The 14,548-nt window shown below is 36.5% G+C and overlaps 1 protein-coding gene across 1 annotated transcript; it reads right to left on the bottom strand.

Moving 5' to 3' along the window:
• Window positions 1–1,344: 1,344 nt before the first annotated feature.
• LOC139719977 (uncharacterized) lies at window positions 1,345–11,836 on the bottom strand. Its single transcript, XM_071631356.1, has 8 exons — window positions 11,697–11,836; window positions 10,139–10,285; window positions 7,479–7,694; window positions 6,316–6,372; window positions 5,362–5,562; window positions 3,055–3,198; window positions 2,405–2,447; window positions 1,345–1,574 (listed from the first exon to the last, which is right to left on the bottom strand). The coding sequence occupies exons 2-8, from the start codon at window positions 10,265–10,267 to the stop codon at window positions 1,546–1,548; spliced, it is 819 nt and encodes a 272-aa protein (XP_071487457.1). The 5' UTR covers window positions 10,268–10,285; window positions 11,697–11,836; the 3' UTR covers window positions 1,345–1,545.
• Window positions 11,837–14,548: the final 2,712 nt, after the last annotated feature.

Raw genomic sequence — 14,548 nt, 5'->3', positions numbered from 1 at the left:
TGGTCCGCGGTAGGAAAGAAGAAAAAAAAACCCACATGTTTATTTTAAGCAATGTGAATAATTATGCTCAAACCATTCGGAAAAGAAAAAAAAAACTTTGCTTGGAAAGATGTTCGGTATGCAACTGTCTAAAGTACACGCCATGACACACACACACACACACACACACACACAAAGACACGCTATGAGAGTAAGTTTACAACGTATGAAAAAAAATGCTAAGGTGTATTTCTTAATATACGAATATAATTTATTTGCTGAAACTTATGACAAAGCAAAAAGCATACACAATTTGTTTAATGTTTATTTTACAATCCTACACACAATTCAATATGAGAAACCGGAATGTTAGCTTTTTTTTTTTGAATGAAGCAAATTAATCAAGGTTTCTTCTATAAACTATTTTTTTACATTTTACAACTTCGTGACATAATAAAAACTTTGTGACATTACCATTGAATAATGTTCTACCTGCTAAACAGCAATAACGACTGTTCTGATACTACCTCTTTTGGGTTTATGTAAATAGTTTTTGATCCCGCGCAATAATCATTTTTCTAATCTACTTTGCCTTACACAGGTTTTGTTTGTTAGTGTCTCACTCTATAGTAATGATTGTTTAAACTAAACTGACAATACGCTGATAAATTCACTTTTGACTGCGTTGTTTGCACTATTTTCAACTGCAGCCTTGACTTTGAAGTTCTGAACAACTTGGTTCAACTTTTCAGCCTTTTCGCCTATTAGAAACGGCATTTTTGCAACTCTTATTCTTTGTGGGCAATGTGAAGAGAATCTATGTACGAAAATTAGAATGAACTGCATAAAAATTTCTAAACTTTAAGATATTAACTTGAAGAGCTCATTAAGACCTGCACATGCACGCCAATAGAAATGCGCAATTTGAAATTTGAAATTTGATAAAAATTAAAAGAAAATGTGTTCAATTTGTGTGTTTTTTTTTCAAGCGACCCATTTATCAAATCTGTATGACGAAACTGTATAACGAAAATTAGTGGTGTCACAAAGAAAGTACATACATAATGTAAAAACATGGGAATGATTTTTAAGATTCGCATTATCTCTCCGCTTGGAGAATGTACTGTGCCTGATTGTGCTTCTTAACGATGAGCAATATAAGCATATACATCAGCAATACATAAAAAGTGATAGCTGTCTATCAACAGAGTTTAGTACAACAAAGAAAGACATGGTTTGCAATACATTTAATAAGAGTAATTTGTTAGTGGAAGTTATACTATTGGCCGTATAAGTTTTATCCTATCACATTATCCTATCACAGAATCAAATGAAGCAGAGACTACCAAATACATACGATGCGCTTTACATTCGTGTAATGTCTTTTAAGACAAAAGAGAAGTACACTGTATAGATATCACTGCGTGCATGAGAGAAAAAGACCCGAAACGGCACAAAACTGCAATCATGTATTTTATGTCAGAATCGTGATGTTACAAAAGCCATTTACACGCGAGCTAGCTAACAATGCAGAAGATTTCCTGCGAAGCTGACGACGATTCCGGTTTAGGCCTTGGAGGCATCAGGGCTGGAGTCTGAGAAGACAAGATGGATAATGTATATTAGTCTTATTACAAACAAGATAATTGCATAGACATTTACATGAAATATTAACATAAATATGAACATTAGTACATTTATAGGTTTTTAAATGGGCTATACAGTACTGGTCGAGGTGGGGATTCATGTTTTTTACATTTGTAAGTGAGATAATGAGAAACCTCTTACCAAATATGAAAGAGCATGTAAATTTATTTGATGAAAATTGGTTTTCAAATGGCTGAGATATCCAAAAAAGTGGTGATAATAAAAGACTACAGGCCACGCCTTTAGTTAGGATATCTTTGTTTCACCTTGTTTGGGATATCTCAGCCATTTCAAAACCGATTTTCATCAAATAAACTTTTGATACCCCTTAGAATTGCATGCTCTTTGACATCTTATAGTGTGGTTTCTGAATATCTCGCAAAACGTTAAAAGCTAAATCCTCACCTCGACCAGAACTGTACACACCCTTTAAGTTTACAGGTGTTTCAATGCATCGGAATAAGGAGGCAAACGATTCTACATACTGTTGTAATCATAGAAAATGTATTTAATCAAATACCCGTGTCTTTTCTCAGCAATCTTATTATTGTATCAAAAGGACATTAATGTATCATACATACATATTATATATACATATGATATATATATATATATATATATATATATATTTGCAATATATGAATTAATTTATAATTCTTTAAGCATGATCATTGATGCAGTTAATTTGATTCGATTATGTTAAACTGCAATATCAAGGCGCGTGGTAAGAAAGAAAAAGAAGAAAATGTATAATATAACGCCAATTCTGATTTCTTACCTTGGGTTGGAGCTGCGATAGGTGCAGAACCATAGGCGTAGACCTTTGGCAAAAAGAAAAGGAAAAATAATAAATTATTAACTCTCACGGACTAGGAAATAATATGACGAAAGTCACATAGCGGCCTAAATACAAAGATTCACCAGTTCAAACATAATAGAGTAGGGACCCTATGGCCTTCTATGTGCAAAAGCTTTAAACTTTACCATTTTTGAAACGATCTTGTACGTTCAACTTTTCAACGAGAGGGCGTCTCTGCAATTTCATTCCTAATGAGAGTTGTGTACCTTTGGGAGCAGTTATTTAGAAAATATTCAAGTTATTACATTTAATATGTGTATAGGTCAGTTACAAAACATCCTACCATAATAAGAATTTCACAATAAAGGTTAGAATATAAGGAGATATCATTATCATCATTAAACCAAAACTGCAGACAGTTTATTCTATGAACAATTTTATTGTGACTATTGTTCAAATTTTGTATCTTTAATAAACTTAGCACTGATTATACTGATTAACATTTTTCCATTGCTTGTTTTTATCCCTAACTCACATTTTAGGATACTGGAGCACTAAAGCTGGGTTATTGCTTCATCTGCAATTTTTAAATAACGCCTTTAAAGTTGAACTAGTGGCTTGTTTCTCACCAGGACTGTCTGGGCTGGCTGCTGCTGCTGCTGTCCGGAGCAGCAGCAGGTCAGGCCCTTGCAGGAGAAGGCAGCGCCGACGACGGCGGCGATGAACACGACAAAGCCGAGCAGGGCGCTGAGAGAGTGGATCACGACGAGACACTGCGGAAAAGATATTGGGAAAAAATGAAAGATATTAAAATGACCAAAAACACGAAAGAATTAACGAGTCAATAATAAACATACAAATTCTCTACATAGAAAAGCAGGCAGATTCACTGGTACAGTGTACATGAACTATACAGGAAGGCAATCACATAGGCAAATCTATAGATTCGGTAGTTACAAGATGAGGGGAGACAGAGAATGACAGACGCACATAGTTAATGGCGCGGAATAAATTCGTGAATGACACATAAGGATCCTCTTCGTATGAAATCACTCTTCCAGTTCGATCGTTGCCATAGTTATAGACCCGCGCGTGGATTCTTGAGTGTATCTGCGTTACACAGCATTGTTCGTACGCAGTCGTTATCGGTTTTATAAAAGGTGCCAACATGCAAAATAACGTTTAATGGTTGTGCACGAAATTTGCAATTTATAATTCTAGTCGATAATTTTCGAACTACAGTTCCTTTTATTGGAGAAGTCATTATTTTCGGGTTATTAGAAAAAGTACAATAAATTCTTGCGAGTTGCTTTCACTCAAGAAAAAAAAAATGCTTTCACAGAACGCTTTTACTAAAATAGAGGAAAATTTTCCCAAAGGCGGATGTAGGCTGGTGGGCCTTCACGTAAATGGAAGGATTGCTGGTAAGGACAGTACCTCCAGTCGTCGGTTGAGAATGATAAGGGCGGTAAGTTGTCACTAAAGCCATATTAGTGTTCAAGACAACTAAACGCCCTTCTCATTCTCAACAGACGTCCTCATAGTTGCATGTAAAATGTTTCCAAATAAAATGTTGTGAAACTTTCAACTTCCATAATTACCTTTCTAATAATCATTCCAAGTCTGATTACCATGGAACTTTTCTTATCTTGTTTGCCTGATTCATCTCTACACTATTTAGTCGATTTGCCTTTGTTTTGTGCGGATTTGATGTCGAAGAAGATCACCTCTTATTAGTCTCTCGAAATCTTTCTCAAAGGCCCGAATTCACGAATTTGGTACAAGCTTTGTCCATGGTGTAAACCATGGTCAGAGACCGTAGTTTTTGTATTGGGCGCCAAGTGTCGCATGGCCCATTTTTTTACGAAATGTTTTCATTTCGTCGACAAAATAGGCCATGCGACACTTGGCGCCCCCATACACACCTATCGTCTTTGTCCACGCTTTAAAACATGGGCAAAGATTGTACCACCTTCGTGAATTCGGGCCTGATTGTCTTCCTCCACCCCCCCCCCCCCCCCCGTCTCCCACTTCTTCTCTATGTAGTTTTGTCTCCTGCTCTGGCGGTCTCCAGCTTTCCCTACATTTATCCGTATTATCAGCTATTTTGTATCTATCCATGTATCTGCGTATCTATCAATCATTAACTTGTTCTCTTATTCTTTCTCTTTTTCTTTTTACTCTTCTTAAACTTGGCTCTCCATAGCTAGTGCCTCTTTTGACATCTTTATAGCGCTCGGTGAAAAGTGTTAACATTGTGTTTCATTTGAATTAATCAAATTTTGAAACCTCGGATAATCTCGATACCGCGTTATTCTGTTTATTCCTTTTCCTGCTATGCTACTTTACAAATATTATTATTAAACATGTAGAACGTAACTTCGTGTTGTCCTAAACCCTTCAAATGTAGCAGGGGGGCTGCTAACCAGAATATACTCCCCAAAGGAACAGTTTTGCCAGTACATTGATGACGAATTGCATGATTGCTTATTTCTCAAATATTCATTTACTTCGTTCTGTTGGCTTGAAATAGGTTATTCTTTAAATAACGGAGTGTGCTCTTAGCTTTTTGTGTGTGAGTGTTAAATGCGAGTTGAGGCTCTTGTTTCTTGCAGATGAATAATAATCATAATAGTTATAATAACAATTATGATGATAATGATACTGGAACTACTACTACTGCTACTACTACTACTAAAAATGATGATGATGATGATGATGATGGTGATAACAATAGTAGTAGTAGTAGTAGTAGTAATAATAATGATAATAATGAAAAATAATATTTTGATTGATTAGTATTGATAATAATAATAATAATATCATTATTATTATCATTATCATTAATCTATGAATGAGTTCCATACGTTATGGTATCGGTCAGGAAAGTAACCAAACAAACAAACGAATTGAGCAAATCAAACATAGATACCCACCACATTGAGCTGATACATGCAGGATCCCCAACCAACGTCCACAATACGTCCATTCTCGAATTCAGAGCTGGGATAGACGACATCGGAGTAATCCGGGCACACATTGTGGAACGAGTACCATGCCGCCGCTGATCCCTGCACGAGAGCGACGTAGACTCCCTGGATGGCGGCCAGGATCGACATCACAAGGTAGGCTACGATCTGAAATTAATGGATTAATGTTATAAGGAAGTACTATAGTATAAGTGAATTAATTTTCTTTAGACGAGAATACCATTCTTGTAGCTCCTAGTTACAAAAAAAAAAGTAATCACACTACACGTACTACATCTGCGTCAACCACTACTACTATACTACTACAACTACTGCTACTACTGCTACTACAATATAGTTACAAATATTATTGCTACAACTACACTGCAATATACCACTTATTACAACAACAAAAGCTAATTGATGATAATAATGATTTATGTGATAATAGCCCACATGAGTTTCCGATATTTGTTTTTCTTCAAAATAGCATGACGAGAATTCATTTCTTCAACACTTAATGATATTCAGAATTTTGGTTATTTAGGGATGCCGGACTTTAATATTAAAGATAGAAGAAGAACTTTGCTTAATTCTTTCTTTTCAACTTTCGGACGGACTACGACTGTAAAGAATATATAGCTAGTGCAACATGATATTTTGACAAAATAATATATGAAAATAAACTCTACGTACTTTTTTTTCAATCAATATGTAACGATTTTAGACAAATAGTTTCAAACAGATTATGCACTTGCTAATTTCTCTCCTCCGCTTGCAGATGTATGTTTTATTTCATGTTTCAAATCATGTTTCTTTGATTTGTTGTAATTGTTTGTATCTGAAAGAATTTGACATTGGAAATAAATTCTTATGTGAATTGAACTGGATTGAATTGAGGAGGGATCATGAAATACTTACTGCGCAGCTGCCCTTGTTCTTTGTGCATACGCCGATGATGCCAGCTGGCAAGAACAGCTGAAAGAAAAAAAAAACACACCGCACAAACAAAATTATGAGAAAAGCTTCAATGGGTGCGCGACATGCTGGCTAGACATGTTTGTATGAGATTGGTATTCAGCCAAAGACAGTAGTCAGGCATCGTCTATGTATTAAGCAAGTTGAGAGATTGTACATTGTTTTTTCGTAGTCATAACAATCAATAAGATTTTGAAAAAAAAAAGTACAGACGGTAACAGGCAAAGAAGGAAAAGAAAACGATATGATCCAATACGTGTGCAGACCGACCACATTATCTTGTTGGTGGTGGGGATACTAATAAGCATCGTTCTAGATATAGGGTAAAAATAGCACCCTTGTGGGTTTGATGTTTTACTGAAATGAAAATAATTTAAGATTGGCATCATAACGCAGATGAGATCGAGCTCTACACTGTCATACTAACATTCCAAACTGCCATAATTGTGATAACGGCCTTCTAATTCTCACCAGACTATTATATTATCCACAAAGTAAACATCCCTTTCAGACACACAATGTCAGAGGATAAAAGACAACGTCATTCAGCACTCCCGCCTTATTACTGTTAGCATAACCCCCCATTTACGCACCTTCTTTCCAATCTTTTTTTTTCTTTCTCTGTCCTTTTCCTCCCCATTTAGAGAAAAGATGGGGTGATATTGTGTAACACACCTTTCTCATTATTACAGAGCTCAGACCGCACAAATTTACAACGTGTGACAACAGAAATATTGTTGTGTCGGCTATATATTCTTCAAAATGATGATCCTAGAAATTCACAATTACTGACTCCTTTCAAAGGGTATTCTGAACGATGAAGATGTTATGACGATGATGATCAATGTTTTTATACCTTTCTATCAAAGGCGTAAAGTGGGCGGAATCTCCCTCGTCACTAAAGTTTCAAATTTGGCCATTAACATATATTATGTAGTATACTAACATTCACTTTGCTTTGTATATTGGGCTGCTCTCGTGATTCATCACAATTATTCCAAAATAAATTTGATCATGTGGAGCTCTTTCTCTTTCAGGGTAAAATCCCCTTTTTATGCAAGTGTATAACCTAGCATGATCGCAGAAAATGAAACAGCCAAACTCACAATGACCGCGCCTGCGATATCGGCGCAAAAGCCAGGGTATTCGGCATAGAACCCTTCCTCGGAGACCACGATGGCGGCGGCGAACAGGCCGGCGATCAGGATCGCGGAGATCAGCTGGATGAGACCAGTAAAGCGGCCGGACATAATGGAGAACCTGTCCGAGCGGCCCATGCAGCAGTCACAGCATCCCGGAGCTTGGGCGGGCCCAGCAACATTCTGGGGTGTGGGGAGAAGATACAGGGAAGACATTTGTGTTTAAGGAAGCCTGATATTGTTTGTTTGTCGGTTATTCATCTTCACCTTTTACTTTCTTTGTCCTGTTTTAATCCCGGAGAGTTTTGCCGATTGAAACGTCAGATCAAAATTAAAGCTCTTTCTACAAGTCATGTATGCCATATCTAATGTTAAAAAGTCTTTGCCCATTAAACCTGATATATTGTTCATTCTATATACTTATATACATATATATATATTATATATATATATATATATATATATATATGTGTGTGTGTGTGTGTGTGTGTGTGTGTGTGTGTGGGTGTGGGTGTGTGGGTGTGTGGGTGTGTCTTCGGGCCAATATTTCGAAAAAGAATATCATCCACTTTTGTTTTGTGCGAATGCATATTCCTGCGTTGAAGCACTACTTAGGATGACTTGAGTCACACGATTTTCTGTATACTGCTTTCATATTTATTTTAAGACACCCATATTAATGGTTTCAAAGTTCAAATTCAGACCTAAGCAATGTGACTGTGCATGAATTCCAAATCTATCCTTTCAGATTTGTTCGATGGGCGGCCTGAGCACCTACAAAGACTTTCGGTTTCGATTTTATCGGTTTTCACTAGCGAGCACTCACTTTCGGAATAGCAAGATTGCTGTTTGGTTGTTTTTGTTTACGAAACTGTAATATCATATACAAAATGAACAGTGTTGAACAAGACATAATTGAGACATTAATAAATGGTGAAGTATCAAAACAAAACGAAAAAAATGACACGTGTCAATGTTAACGGTGGATAGCTCATTTCAGATTTATCTCGGCCTACATGATAGATCTCTTCTTTCGTGGAGTCCAAGATTAATAAACCTATAATATAACTACCAGCAAAAGAAAAAGATTGATCTCAGTCATTTGGTCGTGATGTGACTTTCAATTTTTACCTTTAATTTCATCATAATCACCGACAAAATTACTCTTGCTTATGGTGTTGGTGCATTCCACAAATAAATGCTAAGTTTGGTGAAAATCAATCGCTCAAAAGGGAATTGGAAGTGCTCTGAAATGATTATATACCCAGTCCATCGTTTTTAGGAAAATTTTTGAAATCATGATAATTTTTCAAAATCGACAGGTAAAATCTATAGAAAAATGTGTGTTTTTTTTTTTATTGAGTTATCACTATACTATATTCTCAGGTCCAGATCATACCTGGCCATACAGTGTATATTCTATGTTCCCAAAACCTATAGGGAAAATCGTATGGTAGGTCTCACGCCAGTAGATAATGTCACAAATAGGGCGTGAAAAAAAGAGATAAAAGAAGTGAAATATGTTAACCAGAAATGATTCATGCATTCGGCATTTGCTAAGGAGAAAAAAAAAACCCTGTTGAATTCATGTTCGTAGAATTAAAGATGGTACAGGGTTTGAGGTAGGCTCTTTAATGGAAGGAAATATATATAATATATATATATATATATATATATATATATATACATGTATAACATAATATGATATATATTACATGAAATACCCAATCTCCGAAGTCCTCATTGATATTGATTTAATGCTTAAAAGCAGCATAAATATGTTTTGTTAATCGCCGCCGACATAAAACATGATACAATGTACGTAGGTCGCCGTCTCTAAATTCTAGGAAAACCTTGTTTGTTTGTGTCTTCAAATTGCGGCATTTGCGGTATTGCATCGGGATAATCAGCTTTAATGGATGACATAATTCCCTTTCAGGTGTGATACCGATAAACACCTGCAGTTCATGTTATTTTGCTGATCATAGGACAGCATGTGACGATGAGGCTGTCCTCATAATTGGCAAGATGATGTATGTGAGGCTTTGGCGAATTCCCAAACAGCATACTGCGCATGACCTGCATACGTAAGCGAAGCGAACGGCATGTATTGGCCCGCCGGATTTATGTATAGGTTCTGTTGCTGTGCGGAAACGTGCACCATGCACCTAACTCTCCGACTCCGCTCGTTATGTCTTAAAACAATTGAAACACTCAAATGGAAGCGCAGCTAAAGCATGATTACATTCAGTGTATATGCCCTGCATGTTAAATGTACATACGGTTGTAACTCGGCCCAGAAAAAAAAAAAAATCTGTGCAAAGTGGTGGCTGAACTTAACAATGCCGTCGCCAAAACCTCCCGTCACGAAAATGTTGAGAGAATAATACATTATGTAAATATTTGAATAATTATGCAGATGTGCATGCTCTTTTCAAGAGAACGTTAGAAAGATTGATGTGAGAGCGACATAATTGTAAGATTGTACGATTTTATTTATTGACCCTATCGACCCCCTCTCGGGGTATGAGAGTACAAACATATTTACAATATATGAATACAAAAATGTAAGTGAGAACGTACAAGTACATGTGAAAAATAACAGATATAAAATATAGATTAGCTACCTGAATGGTGTAACCCGGCTGGGGTTGGTATACTGGGATGTTCGTTCCTGTCTGCTGAAGAGTATTAACTGGAACCTCGGAGGTCACGTAAGACGGAGGATCCTCCACAAGTCTCTGTTTGTCCTCCATTTCCGATCAGTTATCTGCCTGCATATATTATAATGAGACATTAATAAGAACAGAAAGAAAACAATCTAGCGTTGTTTCAATTGTGATGGGAATGATTTTCTGACCTTAGAATCAATCCAATCCAACTTCAATTAAGTTCAATTCCATTTCAAATCAATTCATTTATTCAAATGCAAATCAGTTCTTTCAATTAGTCACCCTAATTCATTTCATTTCACTTTACTTTTACGTCATTTCATTTCAATTCAATTCATTTATTCAAATACAAGTCAATTCTTTCAATTGTTCACTCCGATTCATTTCATTTCATTATAATTCAATTCAATCTATTTCATCCACACAAAACAAAAAAGTAATTCATATTATGCAAAGTATACATTTTGTCAATTCATATATTTATTCTTCAATGATTTGTAAGAGGAAGAAAAAGACCGTTAGTTATCTTCGCAGAATAGTCATCTTCTTTTCATTTCGTTCAGTCATGTCTGATGCCAGAGGCAAAGGAAATGTGTATGGCTTGGGAGTGTTATTTATAATTTGACAGGTAGGAAAAGTATTGAGGGGATGACATGAAAGTCAGTATTTTTACATCAGCCTTGTATTGTATAATTCTAGGTAAGTATGTATCTAACATACAGTTAGTCGCATGATGAAGCTGACTTGCATGCACGTAAATGGTGAAAACATATTCTTGATCGGACCTTGATAAAAATGTAATAAACAAAATTTTCCCGTGTTTGCACAGCAAGGTGACAAAATCGAAAGGACATATTCAATTGATAAATACAAAGATGATGTTCTCATTTCACAAGTCTTGATCACATTAACTTCCATGCGCAATCATATCCCCTCTCATATTTTTCTCACATACAGTATAATCAATACATGTAAACGATTTCGTATCAACAGTACTGTAGTCGTTTATCAACTAATTGCAATGAACACGAGGAGGGGGGGGGGGGGTGCAGTTCCACTTCAACCAGAAACATAATCCAATAATGATTATTTGAGTGTACATGCAACAGGGGAGTCATATGATATGACGTAGCCTACATGTCAACATAATATTATTATGATCCTCTAAACCTATCTTATATTATTCTCTCTACATTGACAAACATACAAGCACACACACATAATAATGCAGTACGTACATTGTACATATACATTTACAAATGTTATATATATATGATATATATATATACATATATAGAACCCTGATCATATGTCGGTATCATAACTAAGAGAAAGAGGACACATCATCATTAATCGAGACACACTTCTTCATGTAGAGATACCTCATAAATACCTCTCGTCCAGAGCACTATATTTGTTATCGTTTCATTGTACATTGTATGCGGAAGACTTAGATCACGAACTGCTGTCAGAGCGAAGCAGAATAGAAGAGAATGGGAATTAAAATACATACCTTTACTGTAGACAAACGACTGCAAGGTTTTGAGCGATGTCGCTAATCGATGATGCAGATTGAGAATAATATAGGCCGACCTGGGCTGCATCAAAACAGTACTAGCGCTGGCGCTTCGATCGAGGAAGTCTAGTGTCCAGGCTCTACTGGGAAAGAGTGATGACGTCATTGAATTGATCGCGCTGCATTATGGTACGTTCTAATTTGCATAGCGCCATAAACAGAACCTAGTCTCATATGCGAAACCCATTACACAAAGATGAATAGAAAAGCTTTCTCACCACAAAGTCCGTGGCGACCTTTAACACGCACGTTTTCAGTAATAAATAAAAAGTCGCAAAGCTCCCTCCTTCGACCCACCCATCCATCTCTCCCTCTGTCCTTCTCTCTCTCTCGTTCTGACACTTACGTACAGACAAACAAACACACTCACACACACGGACGGACACATATATAATTTTATATTGGTATTATGTACATAATCATATATTTGATATCCTGTTATTCGATGTACCTCTCGGTATGCAGATCTAATCTTTGTCTGTGTTTTTTTTTTTCAATGAAGATGGTTTGTTGGTTTTGTTCAATTTATTTTTTTTCAACATTATTTCATTCATATAGCAAATGTATTGTTATAGTTATTATAATATTACAGAAAACATCAATATAGGCCTACGCATTACAAAGTAGATGGTTCGAAGAAAGAAAATGAATGTGTACATTAATTAAAAGAATGAAATCGAAGGCACAGAATCATTGTGCATATTTGCAGGAGTTTTCAGGGCCCTGTTGTGTAAAACATTTGGCGAAGTGAAACATAAGTCCAAATCAAACTTAAGAATCATACATAACTCTGTGTGTGTTTGTTTTTCAGACTTAAAGGACAAGTTCACCTTCATAAACATAAGGATTGAGAGAATGTAGCAATATTAGTAGAACACATCATTGAAAGTTTGAGGAAAATCGGACAATCCGTTCAAAAGTTATGAATTTATGAAGTTTTTGTGCAGTAACCGCTGGATGAGAAGACTACTGCAGTGTGTGAATAACTTAGATGTCACATGCGTACAACAATATAAGGAAAATATAAAGAGAATTTCACAAAATTTCATCTTTTGAAAAAAGTACATTCAAAGTTTCCCCCGACTCGTTACCGACAAATGTTATGGGTAATATTATTCCCCCTGCCTTTAGAAAGAGGCAATTCAAGTGCTCTATTATTATGCGAAATAAGTGAAAATGTGTTGAATTTTCTTTACATTTTCTTTATACTGTTGTACGCATATGACTCACAAGCTGTAGTAGTCTCCTCAACTTGTCCTTTAAGTTTGTTTTTAACTTCATAAAGCTCTTAAAGGACTATGAATCTGTTTGACATTAACTCAGAATTATTAGACTTAGCATCAAATGAGAACTTCCCCTTCGTATTTCTGATATTACTTGAATTTTCTGTGATTTGAAAATGTTTTTCCGTCATTGCATTAATCAAAGGAAATGACCGTCAATTACTATATAGGCCTATTTAACAAGCACTCGTTTCAGCTTGGCTCTTACTGTTTTGTCAGTTGCAGAGATCAAAGGGACTGCGTCTGTAGACTAGATGATGACGTATTGACCGAGAATAGCACAGGACGAAAACAACAGACTTGCTTTTGCTCAGCTGAGAGGGGCTCTTTCCCAGTATCTCTGTACCATCGCGTGACAAACTGAGTCTCTTTTCATGCTTTGCTTGCCATGAAATAAAGGCAAGTTCATCACCCGTAAAGGCGTGACGTCAGGGTCTTTTGTCAGGACGTTTTGATTTAGTTTTGTCTCCTTTTGAACCATTATGGAACGACCAAGCTCCCCCGGAGTGGGACTGTAAAGGGCAACATAATGAGGTTCTCCGTGAGAACGCGTTCCCACTGACAACCCCCATTATGATTTGGGGTGAAGAAAAGAAAAGAAAAACCCAAAAAACAACCTTTTATTCTGTCAGCTCCCGGTGCACAGACGCATAAATTATGTCTCTGTACGTGTGTGTATACGACAGCACCGCCAACATTCACACGTTCGAACGAGTCGGGGAGATTCTACAAAGTAATCAGGGATACATTTGAATGTTAAATGTATGTCAGCGGGTAATGGGCAATGGGCAAAAACAATACCCTTATCAGGGAGATTTTGATATTCATCTCACTCAGACATGTAGACATTTTGACATTGCTTGGAAGCCTACTGCAAAATCAGAGAGACACGTCAGCTCTGGTATGAGTGTGCGTTTGTCTTCACAGTGCTGACTGCATGATCAATCACATTCAGAGTGTGCACACACAAAAATTCTGGTTCGGTTTTTGTGCGACAATATACACTTGACCTTCGTACCAGTCCGCGTCAGAACTGATCGTTATTGATATGCAAATTGTTCATGACAGACACTTGTAATGGTAGAGACTGGAGGTCGCGGTGATCTCACCGCGTTCGAGCGTATAATTATAACGTAAGTGCAAACAATATAATGGAATTTTTCCGGCCACATGTTTGTCTGCAATTTCCTCGAACATCGAGATGTGAGATAGGTAAAAAAACGGCATTTTGTGTATTTATATGTATCATATACTTTTTTGTGGTACCTTCCAGTTAATCCTTGCTGATGTCATTGGTAAATATCTTTACTCTACTGACCACAAAACGCATAATTCAAACTAAAAACGAGGTCGTAAATGTCTATGACAGCTCTATCGGTCAGTAATTTATCAACAGTTCATGATCTTCTGTGCCTTAAGAGATGATAGTGCCAGCGATTTGCAAGGGAAACTTTATATAATTGAAAACAGATGGTTTTTGAGCGATATATCTGAGGAGCCACAAAA

This window comes from Diadema antillarum, unplaced genomic scaffold (genome assembly GCF_040938485.1).
Source record: "Diadema antillarum isolate AM-2024a unplaced genomic scaffold, OU_Dant_1.0 scf00000118, whole genome shotgun sequence".
NCBI classification, from domain to species: domain Eukaryota; kingdom Metazoa; phylum Echinodermata; class Echinoidea; order Diadematoida; family Diadematidae; genus Diadema; species Diadema antillarum.
The sequence above is the reverse complement of the archived record's forward strand: the minus strand, read 5'-3'. Positions and strand labels throughout refer to the sequence as shown.

What these genes read in the sequence shown, in the direction of transcription:
- LOC139719977 (XM_071631356.1), bottom strand. Translation starts at nt 10,267, where the DNA reads ATGGAGGACAAACAGAGACTTGTGGAGGATCCTCCGTCTTACGTGACC. An exon ending in ATATCGCAGGCGCGGTCATT is followed by an intron (nt 6,373 to 7,478) that starts GTGAGTTTGGCT and finishes TTTTTCTTTCAG; the next exon opens with CTGTTCTTGCCAGCTGGCAT. An exon ending in AGAACAAGGGCAGCTGCGCA is followed by an intron (nt 5,563 to 6,315) that starts GTAAGTATTTCA and finishes CATTAATTTCAG; the next exon opens with ATCGTAGCCTACCTTGTGAT.